Source organism: Bos indicus, chromosome 23 (genome assembly GCF_029378745.1).
Source record: "Bos indicus isolate NIAB-ARS_2022 breed Sahiwal x Tharparkar chromosome 23, NIAB-ARS_B.indTharparkar_mat_pri_1.0, whole genome shotgun sequence".
NCBI lineage: Eukaryota > Metazoa > Chordata > Mammalia > Artiodactyla > Bovidae > Bos > Bos indicus.
Window position 1 is genome coordinate 33,675,655 of NC_091782.1, and position 24,228 is coordinate 33,699,882.

The 24,228-nt window shown below is 44.9% G+C and overlaps 1 protein-coding gene, 1 long non-coding RNA gene and 1 pseudogene across 2 annotated transcripts in view; 1 reads left to right on the forward strand and 2 right to left on the reverse strand.

Moving 5' to 3' along the window:
- Positions 1-4,169: 4,169 nt before the first annotated feature.
- LOC109576734 (small ribosomal subunit protein uS14-like) lies at positions 4,170-4,610 on the reverse strand (annotated as a pseudogene).
- A 279-nt stretch (positions 4,611-4,889) lies between these two features.
- Positions 4,890-15,821, reverse strand: LOC109577405 (butyrophilin subfamily 1 member A1-like). The gene is made up of 6 exons (XM_019986325.2): positions 15,575-15,821; positions 13,049-13,213; positions 12,692-12,712; positions 12,576-12,602; positions 8,084-8,110; positions 4,890-6,602 (listed from the first exon to the last, which is right to left on the reverse strand). Exons 1-6 carry the CDS (start codon positions 15,819-15,821, stop codon positions 6,085-6,087), a joined length of 1,005 nt encoding a protein of 334 aa, XP_019841884.2. The 3' UTR covers positions 4,890-6,084.
- LOC139179010 (uncharacterized) overlaps positions 15,483-24,228 on the forward strand; it is a 37,401-nt gene continuing 28,655 nt past the window's right edge. Inside the window, exons 1-2 of the long non-coding RNA XR_011563446.1 lie at positions 15,483-15,631; positions 15,789-15,911. This is a non-coding gene — a long non-coding RNA (uncharacterized lncRNA). The remainder of the gene's footprint in view (positions 15,632-15,788; positions 15,912-24,228) is intronic.

Consider the following 24,228-nt stretch of genomic DNA (forward strand, 5'->3'; position numbering starts at 1 on the left):
AGAAATTAAGACCCTATTAGATGTTGCCTGGGAACCAGAAAGGGTTGCAGTCATACACTGCTGAGGACGTCAAAAAGAGGATACCCCCAGGGCTCAGGGAACAAACTGACAGATAAGACCGGTAAACAAGCAGCCGAGGGCTTGGGGGTGACAAGTGAAGCCCCTATTAAAGCTCTCCAAAATACACTGAAGCCCAAAACCAACTAGCCAAAGCAGAAGGGGCCGTCAAGACTGAAAAGAGATGGTGGGAGTTGCCAAGTGGCAAATTATTGGTACCGGAGGAGCTGGCACCCACTCTGGTAAGCCAAACACACCAAGCGACCCATCTAGGCCGTGATAAACTGGAAGAGCTAATTTGAAAATATTTCTTGGTCCCCTGCCTCTCTTCCCTATGCAGGACAAAATCTCAGAACTACACTGCCTGCTCACAGGTCAATATTGCCTCTTGGCACAGACAGAAACCTCCAGGGATTCAGGTAAAAGGCACACTGCCCTTTGAACACCTGGAAGTGGACTTCCCTGAAATGAAACCTCACCGACACTACCATTACCTGCTGGTCATAATATGTATGTTCTCAGGATGGGTAGAAGCTTTCCCTACCTGGACTGAAAGAGCATCAAAAGTAGCCTGTTGCCTGCTTAGGGAGATAGTTCCCAGATTTGGATTTCTTACCAGCATTGGACATCCCTGGTAGCTCAGACGGTAAAGTGTCTGCCTACAATGCGGGAGACCCGGGTTCGATCCCTGGGTCAGGAAGATCCCCTGGAGAAGGAAACAGCAACCCACTCTAATATTCATGCCTGGAAAATCCCATGGACCTAGGAGCCTGGTAGGCTACAATCCATGGGGTCTCAAAGAGTTGGACACGACTGAGCCACTTCACTTTACCAGCATTGGACATCTTTTTGGGTGTTAGTTCTAAAAGGTCTTTTAGATCTTCATAGAACATTCAACTTCAGCTTCTTCAGCGTTACTGGTTGGGTCATAGGCTTGGATTACCATGATATTGAATGGTTTGTCTTGGAAATGAACAGAGATCATTCTGTAGTTTTTGAGATTGCATCCAAGTACTGCATTTCGGACTCTTTTGTTGACCATGATGGCCACTCCATTTCTTCTAAGGGATTCCTGCCCACAGTAGTAGATATAGTGGTCCTCTGAGTTAAATTCACCCTTCCAGTTCATTTTAGTTCACTGATTCCTAGAATGTCGACATTCACTCTTGCCATCTCCTGTTTGACCACTTCCAATTTGCCTTGATTCATGGACCTGACATTCCAGGTTCCTATGCAATATTGCTCTTTACAGCATTGGACCTTGCTTCTATCACCAGTTGCATCCACAACTGGGTATTGTTTTTGCTTTGGCTCCATCCCTTCATTCTTTCTGGAGTTATTTCTCCACTGATCTCCAGTAGCATATTGGGCACCTACCAACCTGGGGAGTTCCCCTTTCAGTATCCTATCATTTTGCCTTTTCATACTGTTCATGGGGTTCTCAAGGCAAGAATATTGAAGTGGTTTGCCATTCCTTTCTCCAGTGGACCACATTCTGTCAGACCTCTCCATCATGACCTGCCCGTCTTGGGTGGCCCCACAGGGCATGGCTTAGTTTCCTTGAGTTAGACAAGGCTGTGGTCCGTGTGATCAGATTGACTAGTTTTCTGTGATTATGGTTTCAGTGTGTCTGCTCTCTGATGCCCTCTCACAACACCTACCATCTTACTTGGGTTTCTCTTACCTTGGACGTGGGGTATCTCTTCATGGCTGACCCAGCAAAGTGCAGCCGCTGCTCCTGACTTTGGACGTGGGGTAGCTCCTCTCGGCTGCTTCTGTGCCGACTTCACCTGGCACTCCCGGCCGCCGCCTTGACCTCGGGCGTGCGGTAGCTCGTCTTGGCCGCCGCCCCTGACCTCGGGCAGATGGTGATTACAGCCATGAAATTAAAAGACGCTTACTCCTTGGAAGGAAAGTTATGACCAACCTAGATAGCATATTGAAAAGCAGAGATATTACTTTGCCAACAAAGATCCGTCTAGTCAAGGCTATGGTTTTTCCAGTGATCATGTATGGATGTGAAAGTTGGACTGTGAAGAAAGCTGAGCACTGAAGACTTAATGCTTTTGAACTGTGGTGTTGGAGAAGACTCTTGAGAGTCCCTTGGACTGCAGGGAGATCCAACCAGTCCATCCTAAAGGACATCAGTATGGGTGCTCATTGGAAGGACTGATGCTGAAGCTGAAACTCCAATACTTTGGCCACCTCATGCAAAGTGTTGACTCATTGGAAAATACCCTGATGCTGGGAGGGATTGGGGGCAGGAGGAAGAGGGGACGACAGAGGATGAGACGGCTGGATGGCATCACGGACTCGATGGACATGAGTCTGAGTGAACTTGGGGAGGACAGGGAGGCCTGGTGTGCTGTGATTCATGGGGTCGCAAAGAGTCGGACATGACTGAGTGACTGACTGAACTGAACTGAACTGACCAGCATTGGATCGGACAATGGCCCGGCTTTCGTAGCTGATTTAGTATAGCAAGTGAGTAAAATTTTAAACATCAAGTGGAAATTACATACAACATATAGGCCCCAGAGTTCTGAGATGGTGCAAGGAACCAACTGGACACTTAAAGAGACACTCTCCAAGTGGATCTTAGAGACTGACTATTTCTGGGTGGACTTGTTTCTCACCATAGCTCTGCTCAGACTCAGGATGACCCCACAGTCCCATGGCTCTTCTCCATACAAAATTGTATATGGGAGGCCCCCTCCCATAATAAAACAGGTGTCAACAAATTTGCCTCAGGTAAGGGAAGATGAGATTCCCCAGCAGATGGAACAACTGGGTAAGGTAATAAATCAGGTAACTAAGTTTGTACAAGAAAGGGTGCCATTCCCCCTTGGGGAACAGATTCACGAATTTGTACCCGGGGATCAGGTGTGGTCAAAGACTCCTTGGCCCCACATTAGAAGGGTCCATAGAACTGTTGTTCTAAGCAGCCCTACTGCAGTTAAAGTTGCAGGTGTCACTCCCTGGATCCTCCACATGAGGGTGAAGAGAGCATACCACGAGACCCAGAGGACGCCGAGCAGACTACACAAAAGGACCCCACTGATCCCTGTGAAACCAAGATCATCATAAAGAAGAAAAAGAGATGAAGCTCTATAATCAACTGCTGCTACAAGGACTTGCTTGTATCATCTTGAGTCTAACCATAGTTTCAGTACAAAGAGGGACCTGTGCTATAATTAAAGTTGAATGTTGTGTATATATTCCTGATTTATCTGGCTATATATCAGCCACCCTAGATGACATGAAAAGTCAGGTAAAGTTATGTCTGATGATAATCTTCCTTTTTGGACTTCGGTCCTATCTTGGGTGAAGGGTGATTGGTGGAAAACTATATTTACCATTGTTATAGTTGTCTTGATAGTTCTGCTTTGTGGACCCTTTATTTTACAATGTATTATGAACTTTGTAACCCAAAGGTTGATATCATTCTCCCAAATTAGAGGTCGGAGAGTCAGTGTGCAATATATCCCTATGAATGATGCTCATACTATGAGTTAACAGCATCAAGAGTGGGGAATGAAGGAGGAAACAGACAGAACAGGCTCCATCTTGAAAGCAGGACTCCATCTTGGGCCCGACTGTGGACTTTGAGCTATATGCCCAATATCTATGGAAATGACATACCAACTGGAAGACCAGGCCCCCTGGACAGAAGAGCCCCAGGGCTCGTACCTAGACTCTCTGCTGTCTAAAAGAATACCCTAATTATCTGTGTAACCGAATAGAATCATAAATTCTATTATGCTTATTGGGGTATGACCACAGGCCTATTGATAATTGTCCCCTGTTAATTACCTAGGCTTAAGGCACATGAATCATGGGATAACTTTGATTGTATCTTTCTTTTCCTTTGTTCAGACTAGTTTCAGGGAATTTGGGGAGGTGGGTTTGGCACGTATACTTAGGGTATATAAGGTTTTCAGAAAAACTGGTCAGGGTCCTTGGCTAAGAGGAGACTCTGTCTTGGGCCCACTGGTGTAATAGTGTAATAAACTGCACTCCACTATCTGCATTGTCCTTTCTGAGTGAGTTTGTTTCCCAGAACACGTGGCTACAACAAGGTATGATGTCTTAGATGACCCATTCAAGGAAGTTCAGCTTAATGAAGAGTCCAGCTTAATGAAGCCTACATACCTTGCATCCTGATAGAACACTAAAGGCACATATTGAGGCAATATTTCTGGATCAGACTGTGTGGGTTTGAGCAGATACAACAAGACAGCTTTTGCCAAATTTTCTCAGGTGGTTCCAGTAGATCTGGTGGTGACCCTTCTTGGTTTCTTATTTGCAATGAGGCAAAAGGTCCCTGCTTCTTAGTATTCAAACCCAGTTCGGGGGAGTAGTACAATGAGTCCATTCTTATAGATAAGAGAGTCCAAGGGACTTAAAAATCTGCCCTCCAAGTCATCAGGCTGGGAAAACAGACAGTTAACAGGAAGTAGTGTTTCTCCCAAGGTCCTAAAACAACTGCAAAGGGGCATATCAACCACTTTCTCAGAGTGCTTCCTGCTTCCTAACTCACTAGGGAATTTCATTTTCAAAATTCATCATCTATCAAAAAGCTTTGCTGCTGGAAATCGTATCAGTAAGAATGAAATAGTCCCCTCTTATCTGGAGGGTCCAAACTACTCTGACACAGAGAAGCAGCCTTGAGTTTCAGCATAGACCCTGGAGAAAGGGTTTCTAGGCATAACATTTTGTCCTCTTAACTCTACAGTTTCCAGAGAAATAGGCACCAGATCTACTTATTATCCAGACCTTTACATAAAGTCTTGAGAGAGAAATACATATGAAATGGAGCAAGAAAGAATTCATTGATTTAACACACTTTTATTGAGAATACTTTTATTGATTTACATACAAAGATATTTATAGTAGCATTATTTGTAATAGGGAAGAAACAAAACTATCTTGATTGCAAATAATGAAAGATTAGTATTTAAGATTTGTGTTAGTCACTCAGTCCTGTCTGACTCTTTGTGACCCCATGGACTGTAGCCTGCCAGGCTCCTCTGTCCATGGGGATTCTCCAGGCAAGAATACTGGAGTGGGTTGCTATTCTGTTCTCCAAGGGATCTTCCCAACCCAGAAATTGAACCCCAGGTCTCCTGCACTGCAGGCAGATGCTTTACCATCTGAGCCACCAAGACTTGGTATTAAGTAAGAGAAGCATGTCATGGGACAATTATATAACAAAGCCCAATTTTCATTAGAAAAACTCTGTGTGTGTGTGTGTGTTTGCATAAGCATAGAAGAAAAATTAATATGTACTTAACTGTTGATGACGTAAAATAGTCTAAAGGTAGGAAGATAATTAGGGAGTAGTAAACAAATTCACAAACTGGAAAAGTAAATCTTGGATCTGGGATGAAAAGTGTCATTGAATGGGTCATTGCAATTGCTTTATAAGGAATGATTGGACCCTTAGAGGCACTATGATTGGCATTAGATGTAAGAATGTTGAATATGCCATCAAGTCCCAGACCAACAGAGTGATCTGGAGAAGTGAGTTTTCTCCGTGAACTTTATTTAGTCTCTCCCCAGGTTGTACATAGGTCAAAATGAAATAAAGTCTTTGTATGAAAAGAGGGTGAAAACAGCCAAGTGCCATCCAGATTCAGCTTCCAGCTGTTCTATTATGCAGACATTAAAGACAAGGAGCTCAAGACCAGAGATCACATTCCATCCAGGTAGTCTTTCCATCGGTATCTTGTCTCTGGTTTCTCTAAAGGTTCCTTTTTCAGTTTCCAGCTAGGATGGCAATACCAGACTTTCTTGACAACATTCTATGGGGTTACATTGTCCTTTTTGGCCTCTGTACCACTCAGCTCTGGAGAATGATAAACTGTCTCCAGTCTTTATCTGCAGAAAAGGTCAGAGGGGCTCAGCCTTCACTGCTGGCTCAGCTGGAGCCTTTGGGGCATTGTCCCCAGAAATGTGACTTCTCAGTCCCAATGATGGGTTCATCCTTGTACATTCAACTGAGAGAAAGGGTGGGGACAGATGGGCTCAGTGGCAAATGGTCAGAGGGGTTGGGTGGTAGAACCAGAGGCAGAAGAAAGGCCGAAGAGGCCCAGAGAAGGAGGCCTGGGGAAAAGTGTAGATGTGGGACCCATCAGCCACACTATAGAAGGAGACATGCCCAGCTTCATAGTCCAAGAAGACCCCCACCCGGCTGGGGGGCTCACTCAGGGGGAGAGCAGTCCGAGGGGAGGTGAGGGCCTGGTACTTATTAGCGTAGAGTTCCACAGCCCAGAATCCATTCTGAGGTGACTCTGCGATCCCCCAAGTCCTATCCACGTTTTCCTCACAAACCCCCAGCTCCCAGTAAGTCCTGTCGCCCACTTCCACCTCCCAGTAATGTCTCCCCGAAGAGAAGGACCTGTGACCCAGCACACAAGGGTCAAAAGAAAACCTCTCAGGTTTTTCAGGAAGATTCTGCCACAAGTTTCTCCGCTTCACACTTCGGTGATCTTCAGACAGAAAGAGTTCAAAGAAGGCAGTATTTGGATCCAGAGTCACATGAGCTGTGGAAAGAGTGAGAGAGAACAGAAGTCCTGTCAACTCCAGTATCCCAGGGCTCTCAGTGACTGGGAAGTGGGGAGAAAAGAAGCCATTCCTAACCCATGAAGTTGCCTTCCTTTCTCCACAAAAGAGCTGGAGTGATAAACATCTCCTCAGATGTCTTCAGGATCATACGTCAAAGAGCTATTAGGAGAGTTCAAAGACTTACAAGGAGGAGGTAATCCAGAGGTTACAGGTCCCTGGGAGCAGGGGTGGCTAATCACAACCCCCCCCCCCCAATCCTCTCATCCCCCACAGCATTTTGTACAACCCCCTCTCATGTCATTGCACTATTATTGTTTATTTCATATTTCTGTCCTCTACTAGACCAGGACCCCAAAAAGTAAAGACTGTATTTGTTCATCTTTGTATTCTTACTGTCTAGCATCGTCAGACTCTGTCTCACAATTGGTGCTCAATAACGTTTGCAGAATAAAGGGCTGGGGAAGGTCCTTGGACAGCCTCTAGCCACACCTTTCTACCAACCTGAAACCCCAGGACATTTCACAGAGAATTATCTGGCCAGAGATTTTTGGCCAACTGTGTAAAACATCTGGAGCAAACGCATACCCATCTTTAATAGACTGTCCCTGAATCTCACAGGTTAGAAGTGTCATACGGGAGAAACTTTTATGGGTTCATCAAACATTGGTTCCTTTTCCTCCGGGGTACATAGTGAGATGACATTTTCCAGTCCCTCTTGGATATCCAGCAGAAGAGTTGGCTGCTTCCAGGCCTCACCAATAAGAAAACCTTTACACAATATTTGCATTCCTTTTTCTGCCATTTGCTGGCTCAATGTAGAGTAGAGTGAGGCCCTAGGTCAAAATCTAGCAAAGCTCCTACATTCCCATTTGATCTGTCCTGAACACTGAAGAGATGGAGTAATATGCTGTTGTTGTGTTTCCCTAATGAGATGCTCTGAGGGGAGAGAAGCTAGGTGGACAGAGTCACCACATCTCCTCTAAGATGCACAGAACACACTAGAGACTGAATGTTATTTGAATGAAACCTTTCTAGTTGTACCCTTAGGTCCATGATGCTGAAGATGTTGAGTGATAGTTGCTCAGTCATGCCTGACTCTTTGCAACTCCAGGGACTGTAGCCTGCCAGACTCCTCTGTCCATGGAATTCTCCAGGCAATATTACTGGAGTGGGGTGCCATGAGTAGTAGAGAAACTCAAGAGAGAAAGTAGATGAGGAGCCCTTTAAGAAGGAAAAGAAAAGAAAAAAAAAATGGTATAAACTTCTGGAAAGGAAAAAGGTGCAGGTGCTGAACTGAAACTTGGTAGTACTTGATCTTGATGTTACTTGGATCTTCCCTGGGTCTCCATTCATTGCCTGCCCAGCCAGGCCACTATTTGGGGCTGGAAGATGGAGAAAGACCACTAAGATCTTCTTTTATGGAGTCCTGGGTCTGAGACCATAAGAATTAGTCACTCACCAGCATAGGACCGAGCTTTTTTCCAATCTGCAATAGAAAAAAGAGACGTGAGTGCTCCCTGGTGAGAGCCGTATATTTCTTGGCCCTTCTGTGCTCTGGTTGCCTTTCCTTCTCTCCTTGGCACCCTCATCACTCATCTCCAGAATTTGTCTGGGCTCCTTCCTGGGCTCATGTTCCTAAAAGAGAAAATGTCTAGGAGGAAAGAGGCCAGACAAAATGTACTCTTCTGTTTCCCCTTCTTGGTTCCTAAGCACAGGCTCCAACTCCACCAGGAGCTCTTTACTCATCTCTCTGTATTCCCCATACTGGACGGCTTTGTGCTTCAGTAGCTGAAAGGCACCAGCTTATGCAAACATGAGAAGGCTGCCATCACAGGGGACATGGTCCTGGACATAGGACAGAACTCTGAGGGATTCACTCCTTTCTTCACTGTGATCATGCTTTAGTCATTCTCACAGTCAGGCACCTGACCCCATCTCCTGCATCTTTTCCATGACCTCCATACACTGTCCTGCATGGAGTAAGGATGGCTGCTGCTGCTGCTGCTGCCTGGAAATCTGTCTCTTATTTAGCTAGTCTCTGCAGGAAACATGTCTTTTTCATAGTTAATATGCAACCTTTTGCTGTGATTAGGGAGTCCCACACACTTATTTATTTATTTATTTTTGTACCCTCACCTGGGGGAGCTGCCCGTGTGCTCTGGGTGCTGTATCTGCTATTAGCTCACAGCTCTTGCCTTGATCCCAATGTGTTATTAGCCACAACTCATTAGCCATGAAACCCAAAGCCAGCTTAATTAACTATTCAGTTTCCATTTCTACATCTGTAGGATGGAGATCAGACTAACACTTGCTACTTATAGACTAACACCTACAAAAATACTGAATCACCATGCTGAACACCTGAAACTAACACAATATTGTAAGTATGAGGGAGGTCACAATTAACTTCATTACCTCCACCATAGTTTGAGTGAAGTGAAGTTGCTCAGTCGTGTCTGACTCTTTGTGACCCCATGGACTGTAGCCTACCAGGTTCCACCATCCATGGGATTTTCCAGGCAAGAATACTGGAGTGGGTTGCCATTTCCTTCTCCAGGAGATCTTCCTGACCCAGGGATTGAACCCAGGTCTCCCGCATTACAGGCAGATGCTTTACCATCTGAGCCACCAGGGAAGTCTAATTGTAACTATATTATACTCTAATTAATAAAATTTTTTAATCTAAAAAAGGCATTTTGAATTATGAAAGGTCACACACAAAAAAAAAAAAAAAAGGAGAAGAAAGAAAAAGATACAGAGGAGAAGAAAAAATAGCTTATATTTCTAGCCCTGACCTCCTGTATGGACTACACACTTGATTATCCAACTGCCTACTCTGCATCTTCACTTGGGTCACTAATACCCTCTTTAACATTCTGACTCGGTGCTACCCCCTTCCCTTGCCCTGACTACCTGGTTTTCTTTTGGCTTCCCCGTTGCAGAAAAATGGCAATTCCATTTTTATAGTTTCTTAGGCCTAAAAACTCTGGAGTCATCCTTGATCCACTCCTTCACTTTTGCACTACACTATCAACAAGGGTATTTTTACTCTGTTTTAAAAATAAATCCAGCACTGAAGCCCCTCTCACCACTTCCAGCACTCTCCCTTGGTAAAAACCATCCTCATCTCTCCCCTTGATGTCTGCAGTAGCTCCCAGCTGGTCCAGTCGTGTCCAGCTCTCTGCAATCCTATGGACTGTAGCCTGACAGGCTTCTCTGTTCATGGGATTCCCCAGGCCAGAATTCTGGTGTGGGTTGCCATTTCCTCCTCCAGGGATCTTCCCGACCCAGGGATTGAACCTGCGTCTCTTATGCCTCCTGTATTGGCTGCTAAGTGGCTTCAGTCATGTCCAACTCTGTGCGACCCCATAGATGGCTGCCCACCAGGCTCCCCCGTCCCTGGGATTCTCCAGGCAAGAACACTGGAGTGGGTTGCTATTTCCTTCTCCAATGCGTGAAAGTGAAAAGTCAAAGTGAAGTCGCTCAGTCGTGTCCAACTCTTAGCGACGCCATGGACTGCAGCCTTCCGGGCTCCTCCATCCATGGGATTTCCAGGCAAGAGTACTGGAGTGGGATGCCATTGCCTTCTCCACCTGTATTGGCAGGTGCGTTCTTTACCTCTAGCGCCACCAAGTCAATCTCATTGTAGCATCTAAAGTAACTTCTCAAAACATAAGTCAGGTTCAGCTCCCCTTCTGCTCAAAACCCACCACTGGCTCCTTTCTAGAAGCAAAGCCAAAGCCAGCATGGATGACTTTCAAGGCTGTGTGATCTGGCCCTCCAAACCCCTCTGATTCTACCTGCTCTGATTCTCCTGATCACTCCCTGCCTTCTAGCAATACTGGCCCCCTTGCTACTCTTCAAACAAACTAGTGTGTTTCTGACTCTGGGCTTTGGCACTGTGGTTCTCTCTACTTAGAATGCTTTTCCCTCGGCTATTCCTGTGGCTTGCTCGTCTACTTCACCATCACTCTATTTTATTATAATTTTTTAAATTGAAGTATAGTTGATGTACAATATTTTGCTACAGGTGTACAATTAACCACCTTATTTTAAACTGCACCTTCCAATGCAATATTCTGTTATCTCCTGAGTGCTTATTATCATGTGCCAAACTGTATATTATACTATTTCATTTTTTTTTCTATCTTCTTCCACTAGAAGGTAGATTCTTTGTGAATGGGATATTTCTGTTGTGTTCATTTCTGTGCCTAGGGCACTTAGAAGAGTAACTTAGTTACTAGTTACTAGTAACATAGTTAACAGTTGTGGATCTTTGTTGAGCTGATGAATAAGTGAATGAAATGAATAGAGAATCCATGAGGGAAGCTGGAGAGTGAGTGATCCAGGACAAGAATGAAGAAATAGCCTCAGAAAGGGAAAAAGATGCCTGCTCTGTTGAAGTCGGAGTCTACAGATCAGAAAGGGCAGGTGCAGGTGGCAGGGCAGGAAGTTTGCCCCTCTCCCTTCTCTTTTTTCTCTGAGGTGGGGGGTTGCATCACCTTTAGAGGTGTGGGAAAAGGATGTGGTGATGAAGGATCAAAGCTAATGCTCACTGAACTTAGCTACGTGCTACAACTCTACTAGGTGTCCGCACCTTTATCTCATTTCCTAACATCTGCTCAAAGTAGTAGTTGCAATTAAATCAATTGCTAGGTGGGAAAAGTAGAACTTCAAAGAGGTTAAGGAGCCTATCCCAGTTTGTCTGACTGAGTAGAACAAACAGGGTCAACAGATGTGATGAACAGACAAAGGAAATGGGCACAGAAGTGGGAAAATGAATGATACATGTGGGGCACTGCTGGTGGTGTGGTCAGTCCAGTGTGGGGTGGCGTGTGCCAGGGAGTGTCCAGGGATGGAACAGAAATCAGACTGGACCATTAAGGCTGACTGCATAGTGGGGATAAAAATTGCAGATTGGACTTTATCTTTTAATGTAGTGTTTCTTCAATTGAGTTATGTAAAAACCTTGATTAGACACAAATTAATTTCCTCTGAAAATAAATCTTCAAAGTCCTGAGGGAGCCAATTAAAAAATGTAGCAATGAAAGTTAAAATCTGTCTTTAGACAGTTCCTTTGTCACTGATGCAATTATGAACACAGCAGTTAGCTTGGAAACTAGAACCATTCACATAATAATTGATTAACAACAACAAAAAAAAGGATATTAAGCAGGTGATGTAGAATCTGCTTAGGTTGTGTTAGTTTTGACAAAAATTGACATTAAGACAATTTTTCTTAGAAATTTGAAAATCCTTTTAGAATTTACAAATATCCCCCCCAGTAAGACGGCAGAAGGCAATGGGAAACCACAGATGGTTTGGGGCGTAAGAGGAATGTAATCAGATTTCTATCTTAGCAAGCTTACTTTGAAACTCTAAACTATGGAAAACTTTTCACAGGCAAGGTCTTGTTTATGCTGGTTGTTTTTTTAGATTTTTTTTTTTTGTCTGTTTCCTAACATTTATTTAGGAACTAAGTCTTAGAAGGAAAAGGGCAGCAGTAGCTCTTGAGGGAACAGAAGCAGCTTGCTGTTGAGAGAAGGGTCTTGATAATCTACTCCCAGGGATCTTTGACAAAAGAAGAAAGAAAGATTGGGGGAGGTATTCTATGCCTGAGTAGGGGTCCTGGGCTAAGCAGTAAATGGACTTGCCCTGAGGGAAGGAGAGAAAGGAGCCCCCTTGGGTGGGTGGTGGTAGCACTGGATGGTGAGGGGAGGGGAGGAGGAAGGGCAGGTTGACAGCAAAGGGAATGGAGTTCAGTGTTGGCAATAGGTTTGAAAAATCTTTGGGGCATCCATGACATATCAACAGAGCTACTGGGGTTATTGGCTTAAGTCCAGATGGTGCAAGAATGAGCAAGGCTTCAGAGGAAAGAATCAGGAGAAAGGCACTTATTAAATGAAGCAGATAAAGTGTTAGATGAAAAACAAAAATTTCAATTTACTCACCATCCACTTTCTGGGCTTTTCTCCAGCCTAAAGTAGAACAAAGAAACTTCATGAGATCAATGACACATGAGAGGGTCTCAAATTGTACATGCGGGAGGAGGAAGTACGGAACTTACGGAGCTCTCTTTGGAGTTGCTCTGCAAAAAAGACAAGAAATGAATCAGTACGGTTCATAGGAGAAGGGCCAGGTTTACATGGAAAGGGTCTGTGGGAGACCCTTTCCTGCGTCATGTGTGCAGTGAGTCCAGTGAGCTGTCCCCAAACTAGAAAAACCAGGGCACAGTCAGGGTCCCAGGATCGGGGAAGTAAAGAGGTGGGGGTGCTGGTATTGAGGGAGGAAAGACTGAATGTAAAAACCTTAACTTCAAATCCCCTTCGCCCTCTTAGTCCTGGTCCTCCCCTTTCCCCTCTGTCCAATCCCTTTTCCGTAGTCTTCTTTGGACCTCACTGCCTCAGTCTTCTGATTCCTTTACCTTTGGTCCAGCATTCTCGATCTTTCTCTCGGCGAAGTTTCCAGATGAAACCAAGAGCAGTCAGCAGGAAAAGTCCCAGAAGAAGCAGGAGTGAGGTCTGAGCTGTTGCCCAAGGAAAGTCCTTCAGGAAGGCAGTGCCTGAACTGGAAGTGCTGGACATTATTCCTGCAGCAAAAAGAAGGAAAGGACCAAGGCCTGGGGGTGCTGGGGAACACAGGATGCTGGAGGACTCCCCGAGATGCCTGGGTCAGCCCAGTAGCAGAGGGGCCTGGCTGGGAGAATGAGTGACTCCAGCTCTGCCCCATTCTCTCCCACAGGATGACTGGGAAACCAAGATACTTTGAGAGACAGCATGGAATGACAACAAGTAAGTATAAAGGCTCTGTGTGTGTGTGTGGGGGTTAGTTGCTCAGTCATGTCTGTGTCTTTGCAATTCCACAGACTATAGCTCGCCAGGCTCCTCTAACCATGGAATTCTCCAGGCAAGAATACTGGAGTGGGTAGTGTTTCCCTTCTCCAGGGGATCTTCCCAACCCAGGGATCAAACCCAGGTCTCCTGCACTTCAGGCAGATTCTTTAAGTGTTAAATCAAGGAGGTCCAAATCACTCCTGAAATATGGAACTAAAACTGGGATCTGGAGGTAGGGGTGGAAATTGCCCCCATTTCCTCAAATCGTGAGAATTTGCCTTCCAGTGAAAATCACCCTGAACGTGGGAGGAATGTGGGAGCCCCTGACTTTACTTGCAGTTGTTAAGAGAAGTGTACTTTTGGTAGGGAAGTGGATGATGCTGGGAATTAGAAGCCCTGAGTAGGGGCTCTTTACCCCATCTCAGTGTCTGTGCTGAGAGTTTTGCACTTTCCTTCTCTTTAATAAATCCTATTTGCTTGTTTAAAAAAAAAAAAAAAAAAGAAGAAGCCCTGAGTCCTAGTCCCACCTCCACTGCAGACTCGTAATTTCAGCCAAGCCATCCTGTGTCCCTCTGTCTCCACTATAATGGGGAGAGTTCAATAATATTACCTGCGCTATCAGTACCACCAGATCAACAAGCAAGCTGCCAGAAGAGAAGTTGGATATCTATATGAACTTTTATGCATGTGTTTCTTTTAAATATCCCTTAGCACCAGGCCATGCTATTCATTTAGTTGTTGTCTAGTTGCTAAGTCATGTCTGACTCTTTTGAGACCCCATGGGCTGTAGCCCACCAGGCTCCTCTGTCCATGGGATTGCCTAGGCAAAAATACTGGAGTGGGCTGCCATTTCCTTCTCCAGGGGATCTTCCCCATCCATGGATGGAACCTGCATCTCCTGCATTGGCAGGTAGGTTCTTTACCACTGAGCTACCAGGAAGCCCAATAAATACACTGAGTCCAAAAAAAAAAAAGAGTGTGTAAACCTCTCATTTCTCTATCAGCAAAAGGATTCCATGTAACTAGAGAGCCTTTCCAAAGAGGTTTTGCAAATTCAGCGACACGTTTTATGTGCAGGAAAAGTTAAATTAATAAAATAAAAACTACCTATACAAGTCAGAACAGAGTCATAACTGACATAAATATAACAGCCTAAAGCCAATGCCATAAGCAAATTTCCTCCCAGTATCTGATGAATGTCATTGTTGTGAGGATTAAATAAACAATGAACAATCAGTTGTCGTTAACCTTCCTAATACAGTAGAATTTTTATTGACAAAATAGGTTCTGGCAATTTTTCCTGAGACTAAAGCATCATGGCTTTTTGTTTGATTACTCATTACTTCTCACAGAGACCTACTTCCTTATTTGTATATAGTTGTCCTTTCTCCAGAAAATTTAAACCTAGATTGTGGACTGTTTTGTATCATTTCCTAGCTATTTTGTACTGGTAATGGCTTTACAATGAATACTCTGTATGTCTTAATAAAGGATAATTTTTTAAAAGGTAAATATACAAAAAGACTGTGCAAATAATTTATTTAACTTATTATTTAATAAGAAAACCAGTAAAAATGTTAAAAGTGGTTTAAATGAGGATTTGATTTGCAAAATCTTATATTCTCTATCAGAGAGAAGTCATTTGCATCACTAAGGACAGGAACAATTTGTATTACTCTCAGTGTTCTATAAATTAACATCTGTCTCTACAAAGTTGTAAATGATCTAGAAAAATAAGCAATGGCTTAGTCCTATGGAATCAGGGATCCCTAACGTGAGAACTACCAGACAGGATTAGTATTCCTTAGAGGAGACACCCAGTCATCCTTTTTAACCACTGAAAGTCTTTCACAAATTTTCCTGGCCATTCTTTCTTCCCCCTAGTGTTGAGCACAAAGCAGTCAGGGATGATTTACACAGAGGCAGCAAATATTTGTTAAACAAATAATTTCCTAAGAAATACTGCAAAGTGTGCTTTTAAAAAAACCAACAGCAAAAAAAAAAAAAAGACCAAGAGGACTTCCAGAAATGATTCAGACCATTTGCAAAGAGGCTAAAAGAAAGGCAGAGAACTACACACGTGTACCTCCCTCTGTCCCTGTAAAAGCCATCCTCACCTGCATCCTTCTGCCCAGCAGTGGTGGCTTCATGGAAGTCCCAGCCCTGGGCAAATGGTGAGTACTCAGGGACTCTGACTTGGCATCTCCCAGTGGGAGAGCTACAGGCCTGCCCTTTGCGGTGCAGATGGGTCCCATCCTTGTCCAAGCTCATGACCCGAGAGGACTGCTCCTGCTGCTGCTGAATGTCCATGGGCTCCTGTCTCACTTGCAGGGAGAGGGAACCAGGAAGTTCACTGTCCTTCATGCCTCGGCTGCAAAGTCTGTCACCTCAAGGGTTGCTCCCTGCCAAATGAGCTGCTTCCCAACCAGTAAGAGCGAGAAGAGGAGAAGACAGGTAGGAATGAAGGATACTGGGCCAACCTTGAGATGGGTCACACCTCTCCCTCAGGAGTCTGGGAGAACAGATACATCTGAGTCCCTGCTTTATTTTTGTCCATAACTCTTAAAATGTTTTCATCTCTCTATATTGGTAGGATCACTAGGTAAAATACCTTGTATTACAATTTGCTAAATCAGGGAACTTTAAACACAGGAGACTCTCAGCAACCATTTTGCAGAATGAATGAATAGTTTTCTGCCTGGAGGTTTAATGGGAGAAACAGAGAATCCAAGCAAGGCAGCAGGCAGAGGGGAGCTGGCCTGGGAGGCAAGGAAGCTGGCTTGAGTTTCTAAGCAGAGAGCACTGTTTGCTGTGGGCCAGACCTGTGCTGAGCATGGAGGCAGGAACAGAGGAGTAGAGAGAGGAGTTGGAGGGCCTGGGCCTTCCAGAAGCCTGCAGCTCACACCTGCTGGCTGTCTCCCCACTGTCAATTCTCATGCACTCACATTTCTCGGCTCCTCACGGTGACTCAGTCTTTGAATCACTTTTGTGATTCAGAAACTAGGCTGGACCCAGGCTCCAGTCAGGATTGTCCACTGCCTGGTCTCTCAGGCGGGAGCACAGGCAGAGGCTGGGAAATACTCACGGGCTGGATCTGCCCTTGGCAGGGCACCCCAAGAACTCCAGGTAGATGTGTCTGATCACAGTGCCCCTGCCCCGATGGTGACACTGTCTATTATGGGGATGAACTCTGGACTGTGAAACCCTTTCCTCTACATTTATGATGTAAGATATCGATGTTTTCAGGGAGAGAAGCGAAGTCTAGAGATCAGCCTGCACAGACCTGAGTTGGTCAGTTTCTCCACAGCACAGCCTACTGGGAACGCATATCACTTGCCATGAGGCCTTTGAGCTCAGCCGGCTTGTTGGCCATATTTCATGGGTTACTGGAGATAGGGCAGTGACATGGCTGGGGGACCTAGGAATGAAGAACAAGCTGGAGGCAAATAATTTTATGTTAAAACAGAACCAGAAAGAAAGCTCAATGCAGGATGTATCTGATAAACATTTTTCACTTCTTTAGTCCTATAGGGCGGAGAAGCCAATGGCACCCCACTCCAGTACTCTTGCCTGGAAAATCCCATGGACGGAGGAGCCTGGTGGGCTGTAGTCCATGGGGTCGCTAAGAGTCGGACACGACTGAGCGACTTCACTTTCACTTTTCACTTTCATGCATTGGAGAAGGAAATGGCAACCCACTCCAGTGTTCTTGCCTGGAGAACCCAAGGATGGGGTAGCCTGGTGGGCTGCTGTCTATGGGGTCACACAGAGTCGGACACGACTGAATCGACTTAGCAGCAGCAGTCCTATAGGGATTTGCAGGATGATGAGAGGACAACAGGGACAGGAGCTAGTGCTAGGAAGAAAGGTCAGGTAGAGGGGTGGAGTCAGAGAATGTACTATTTTCTTATTAATATCAGGAGACAACGTTCACGGCGGGCAGGCAAAGTGGGTAAAAGTATAAAAATGATGCTCTAGAGCAGTTAGAACCTGGGAAAGACACAGATCAAATGAGTCACCAAGTATTAATACCCTCAGCAAACTTCAGTGGGATAAATGCTCTGCAAAAGTCCTTTCCAAATCTGAGCCTCTCTCTGGCTGGCAGATTTTAAGGCCCACAAACCAGATGATACCCAGATGTGGGTAGTAAATGTGTTCTTGACCTAGGGGCACAGCATTTTGGCTAAAAGGGCAAGTATTTCTAGGGTTATGCCATCTGGATTCATGTTTGAATCCACTTGTTTTGCTGGCTGTGTGAACCTGGGCATGTTATTTACTTCTCTAAGCTTCCTCTACAAAACACGTTGAACTGTAGTGATGGCTTCGTAGGAAGGCTGTGAAGATGGAACCTGGGTGTGTGTGTGAAGCCTTGGTGCAGTGCCTGGCACAGAACGCTCGGTAAATATTAGCTATGGCTCTATTAGCTCTCACCCCAATCAACTCAACACTGTGGTTGTTGATTAACATTGAGCTATCCCTCTGGATGGCAAATCCTTGAAGAGTTGTCTGGGCGGTTAATCTTTATTTGAACTTCTCTCACTCTCCCCCAACCCCAATCTCCTCCTTACTTTTTCCTAGTCCGCTGACCCCTGAGGGCAGATTCAGCAGTCTTTGCAGTCTGGTTTCTGGAGGGGACCTGCCCAAAGGGGACGACAGCAAAATCTAAAGGGGATAACTGAGACTCCAGGGTCTCAGTCCCAACTGGTCAGCAGGTGACAGTGGCGGCCTCCCTGCTCTAGAGTCAGAGCTCTGTTGGGACACTACTGTGGCTACAGACCTCACCTGCTTGGAAAATACTCTCCCTTTGCTCTTTCAGACCCACCAGTGATGTTCCTGCACTGGCCTCAGAGTATGTCACTGTTCCTTGCTGGTGTCCCTTCCCTGACCTTTGCAAATGGCCCCTCCAGTAAGCTCTCTTCAATTGCCTTTCTGGACTGTGCCAGGACTGTGACTGGTCTGGGCCTTTGTTGTTGTTCAGTCGCTAAGACGTGTCTGACTCTTTGTGATCCCATGGACTGCAGCACACCAGGCTCGTTTGTTTGTGTCTTCAGATGTCACCTCACCCATGAAAGTCTTTGATCATTATAGCGTCTCCCTCCTAAATCTCCTTCCTATGAACCTTCAAAACATTTTATAAGTCAGGAGAGAGGTCCTCGCACTCCATTACCCTTATCAATGCAACTGTTTTAGAGCCTAGGCTTTCTCAGAATTCATAATATGACAGATCTCATCTAGTTCCTCTCCCTTTCTCCTTATCCTTTTGCAGCAGACATCCTGGCTAAGATGCTTTAATGGATGTATCCAAAGTCATAACATAATTGGTTTTCAGATTTTTAGCCTAGTGATCTTTCCCTGGCCCCATGCTACTCCTATTTTATTCTGGGAATCCAATCTGGAGGACTTCAGAGGGGAAGAGACCCTGGGTCCCAGGTATTTGGAGACAGGAATTGGCAGTGTTGTTTTTGCATCTGGCTAAAAGATATCCCACTGAAGCGATCAATACATAAATAGAAAATGAAAGCAGCCCCTGGTGGTACAAAGGCAGGTGATCCCCAGGCACAGGAAAGAAATGTACTGGAATCGACTGGAGAGGCAGGGCCTGGAGAGGAAAGGAAGTGGTGGAGAAGGTGTAGGGCAGGGTTGCTGGCTCACTTCTGATGTGACTTCTTGCTGTGGGCAGCACCCTTCACATCCCATCATTAGTCTCCTTTCAAAATGCTTCCATCTCAAGTCTCTCTCTTCTCCATCCTTTCCTCCCATCTCTGCTTTGTTGTTCAGTTGCTAAGTCATGTCCGACTCTTTGTGACCCCATGGACAGCAGCATGTCAGACTCCTTTGTCCTTGCACCAGACCTCAATTTTCTGAAAAAACTGAGGCTGAGAGAAGTTGGATAATGGAGCAAAGTCACTCAGCCAGACAGTAGCAATGCCAGAGTGAACCCTGCTCTGTCAACCTCAAAGACTGACTTATGAACTGGTTCAGCTGTGCAGCAGGCCTGCCCTGTTGCAGAGGCTGCACGTGCTGACCCTGACCCCGACCTCAGCTCAGACCGACTGATTAGGGGGCCAGTTGACTTTTGTGCAGGCTGGTGAGTCAGGTAATGAGAGCAGGAAAGGAAGCTCCACCCAGCTGAGAAGTGTCACACAAATGCATAGTTCCTTGGCTCAAGCCCAGTGGATCTTTTTCTTGCCCAGACAGAGTTTATTAAAGAATAACATGAAAGGAAATTTTTTTGTACTCCAAGAGAAGTGAAAGGCAAAGGAGAAAAGGAAAGATATACTCATTTGAATGCAGAGTTTCAAAGAATAGCAAGGAGAGATAAGAAAGCCTTCCTCAGTGATCAATGCAAAGAAATAGAGGCAAACAACAGAATGAGAAAGACTAGAAATCTCTTCAAGAAAACTAGAGATACCAAGGGAACATTTCATGCAAAAATGGGCTCAATAAAGGACAGCAATGGTATGGACATAACAGAAGCACAAGATATTAAGAAGAGGTGGCAAGAATACACAGAAGAACTGTACAAAAAAGATCTTCATGACCCAGATAATCACGATGGTGTGATCACTCACCTGAGATAGATATCTTGAAGTGTGAAGTTAAGTGGGCCTCAGGAAGCATCACTATGAACAAAGCTACTGGAGGTGATGGAATTCCAGTTGAGCTATTTCAAATCCTGAAAGATGATGCTGTGAAAGTGCTGCACTCAATATGCCAGCAAATTTGGAAAACTCAACAGTGGCCACAGGACTGGAAAAGGTCAGTTTTTATTCCAATTCCAAAGAAAGGCAATGCCAAAGAATATTCAAACTACTGCACAATTGCACTCATCTCACACAAAGTAATGCTTAAAATTCCCCAAGCCAGGCTTCAACAGTATGTGAACCGTGAACTTCCAGATGTTCAAGCTGGATTTAGAAAAGGCAGAGGAACAGAGATCAAATTGCCAACATCCACTGGATCATTGAAAAAGTGAGAGAGTTCCAGAAAAACATCTATTTCTGCTTTATTGATTATGCCAAAGCCTTTGACTGTGTGGATCACAACAAACTCTGGAAAATTCTGAAAGAGATGGGAATACCAGACCACCTGACCTGCCTCCTGAGAAATCTGTTTGCAGGTCAAGAAGCAGTAGTTAGAATTGAACATTGAACAATAGACTGGTTCCAAATCAGGAAAGAAGTACATTAAGGCTGTATACTGTTACCCTGCTTATTTAACTTATATGCAGAGTAAATCATAAGAAATGCTGGACTGGATGAAGCACAAGATGGGATCAAGATTGCTGGGAGAAACATCAATAACCTCAGATATGCAGATGACACCACACTTATGGTAGAAAGCAAAAAAGAACTTAAGAGTCTCTTAATGAAAGTGAAAGAGCAGAGTGAACAAGTTGGCTTAAAACTCAACATTCAGAAAACAAAGATCATGGCATCTGGTCCCATCACTTCATGGCAAATAGATAGGAAAACAATGAAAACAGTGAAAGACTTTTATTTTGGGGGGCTCCAAAATCACTGCAGATGGTGACTGCAGCCATGAAATTAAAAGACGCTTGCTCCTTCGAAGAAAAGATATGACCAACCTAGACAGCATATTAAAACGCAGAGTAAGTACTTTGCTAACAAAGGTCCATCTAGTCAAAGCTATGGTTTTTCCAGTAGTCATGTATGGATGTGAGAGTTGGACTATAAAGACAGCTGAGCGGTGAAGAACTGATGCTTTTGAACTGTGGTGTTGGAGAAGACTCTTGAGAGTCTGTTGAACAGCAAGGAGATCCAATCAGTCAATCCTAAAGGAAGTCAGTCCTGAATACTCATTGGAAGGGCTGATGCTGAAACCGAAACTCCAATCCTTGGGCCACCTGATGCGAAGAACGGATTCATTTGAAAAGACCCTGATGCTGGGAAAGATTGAAGGTAGGAGGAGAAGGGTACGACAGAGGATGAGATGGTTGGATGGCATCACTGACTCAATGGACATGAGTTTGAGTAAGCTCTGGGAGTTGGTGATGAACAGGGAAGCCTGGCGTGTGGCAGTCCACAGGGTCTGACAGAGTTGGACATGACTGAGCAACTGAACTGCACTGAACTGAATTGAACATGAAAGGAATAATATAGTTTTCAAGTTCCTTCTCTCCTGGTTTGATCTACACATACCTCCCCCACACAGGGCTTTCCCACTGGCTCAGCCGTAAAGAATCAGCCTTCCAAAGAAGGAGACTCCTATTGAGGGTTGGATTCCTGGGTCAGGAATTTTCCTCTGAGGAGGAAATCCCATGGACAGAGGAACCTGGTGGGCTACATACAGTCCATAGGCTTCTAAAACAACGACAATAACAACCTCCCACACGGGTTCTTACTCCTCTCCCCTTTCTCCTCTGCTGCCCCTGTTTCTAGCACCTTTGAAATATTTCTTCTCTGGAGTTTGTCAGACTTGGGTCACAGGAGCAAAAGAGTCTGGCCGAGATGCTAGATCCGGAGAAGTTGGGCAGGGAGATGCCTAGTATCCCCTCTTCCCCACCAGCAGAGCGAGGTTCAGCTGTATATCCAGCAAACACGGCTGGTGAGACAGGAGAATGGAAAAGCTAGGGTGGTGAGGAGGTCTAAAAATAGGGAGGGTGTGGAAGTAGCAGAGACCGGACTGGAGAACTGTCCCACACGGACCCCCAGGGGCCTGGGGAGGATAAAGCCCAGCAACAGGAGCCTTCTTAATCCCTGGAAAACCTTAGATCAGGTTTTTATATCCTTCCTTCTCAAAGTTTAGGTTGAGAAGCAGGTAATTTCACTCAATAAGCATACCTCGTTCGCAGCCCAGGTATTGTATTAGGAGCCAAGAGTGCCATAAATTAAACAGAGGTCCTGCTGGCTGGGAATCCACAGCCAAGTCATTCAGACAGCAAATAATTACTATTTCTCATGTGTCTGCAGTCATCCTCAGTGGCTTACACATGTATGAACTTGTGAGTCCTTATAAGAGCCCTGGGAGGCAGGTGCTATTACCCCTCATCACCACCATCCTCATCATATTCACTTTACAGATGCAGGAAGTGAGGCAGAAAGAGATTCAATGACGTGTCACAATTAGAGAAGCGTGACTCTAGACTTTGAAATTAGGCTGTTTGGCCCCAGGTCTGCTGGGGGCCAAACAGCACAGACCAAGGAGAGTAAGGTGTTGGTGCTCCGATGAGGGAAGTGGTGAGAAACCCAGGAGACTTCCAGGAGGGGGTGGTCTCTGAGGTATGAACTGGAGGAAAAGAGAGATTCAGTGGCTAATAAGGTTAATTCCCAGTTCAAATTTGAATTTCAGGTAAACAGCAAACAATTTTTTGGTTAATATGTCCCAAATATGCATGAAATAAATTTAAATAGGCGTTCTGGCTTTTTATTTACAAAATCTGGCAACAGTACCCAGTACCAAGCAAACAGTCAGATGTTTGCTTGGATAAAGACTACTTGTCGGGGGTTGAGGATTGGAGGAGGTGAGATCGAAGAGCTGACCGGGGCAGGTCACCGAGGGCCTCGGACTCCATGCTTAGAATTTTATACTTTATTTTCACAGAAGGATGTAGAAGGAGAGGGGTTAGAAGGACCAGATTAAATATATGCTTTATGAGACTCTCTTAGGATAGAACAGCGAAGGCAACAGGAAGTAGGAAAACTATCATAACAGCTGCAGGAGAGATTCCAGTGACTCGGATGGCAACCAGGGGGCTGAAGAGGAGAGGGCAGGTCCAAGAGAGAGCAAGGAGACTAGGATTGTTATGGGAAAAAAATGAGAATCTGGAGTTGCAAAGTACACCTCGGAGGACACTCAAAACAGTGGAGTACAGTTTATTACGCCAGCGGGTCCAAGGATAATTGGTTCCCAACAAGGACCCCGATGATTCCAAGAGACCCGGTTTTATACCCCCTCACTATGTGACTGGTTACATGTTAGCAACTTCTGTGATATATATGATTTAGTTTTGCAACATGCAGGTGCAGGGAGAATTAACAACCAAGGTTAAAAGGGGAACAATGATTATAGTCAAGAGGGATCTCTTTGTTGATAATCCAACTGGAAAAGCCTGACCTTAACTCCAATCTCTTTTTCGGAGATGTTTGCCTTCTGTGGGGAGGGAGGTTTCCAAGGACACCTGGTCTTTCTTTTGCTTTCTTGGGCAAAGTTCAGGCCCAGTTCACATCCTGCCTTAAGATGGCTAAGGCAGGCCTCAAGATGGAGTTCCTCCTGCCCTCCCATAGCGGCCCCAACATTTCCTCCTCTTGATGCTCATCTTATCCTTTATGATGGGTGTCAGTCATAGGTAAGTACTGTATATGGGGATTATGCAATTGTAGCAGGACTGTTAGCCTAGAGGTTACACATTGAGTTATACATTAGAGAATACAAGGTCCAAAAATTAATGATATAATGATTAACAAAATAATTATAATTTTTTTTTACCATTCACCTTTGATCCAAGGAAATACTGATGACCAGAAAGAAAGATTATCAGTAGACATAGCTTTCACCTGGTTTTTTATATAGTTAAGGGTGGCTGATACATTGCTGGACAAATCAGGAATATATATACATTATTTAACTTTAATTATGGCACAGGTCCCACCCTGGGCAGCTGTAAGTATCCGATTTTGAATCACTGCCTTTCTTGTTTGTATTTATTCCTCATTTAGAGCTTGAATTGCCTTTTCATTATCCAGGAGGGCCTGTTTTGTGAAGCTAGTTAGAGCTTCTGCTCTAATCGTAATGTCTGTTGTCCCTATAG

Bases quoted from the DNA above. Each gene is read 5' to 3' on its own strand.
- LOC109577405 (XM_019986325.2), bottom strand. From the start codon at position 15,821: ATGAAGGACAGTGAACTTCCTGGTTCCCTCTCCCTGCAAGTGAGACAG. The intron at 13,214-15,574 runs GTGAGGATGGCT...TTTTTGCTGCAG, and splicing joins TGCTGGGCAGAAGGATGCAG to GAATAATGTCCAGCACTTCC. The intron at 12,603-12,691 runs GTAAGTTCCGTA...GTTCTACTTTAG, and splicing joins GCAACTCCAAAGAGAGCTCC to GCTGGAGAAAAGCCCAGAAA.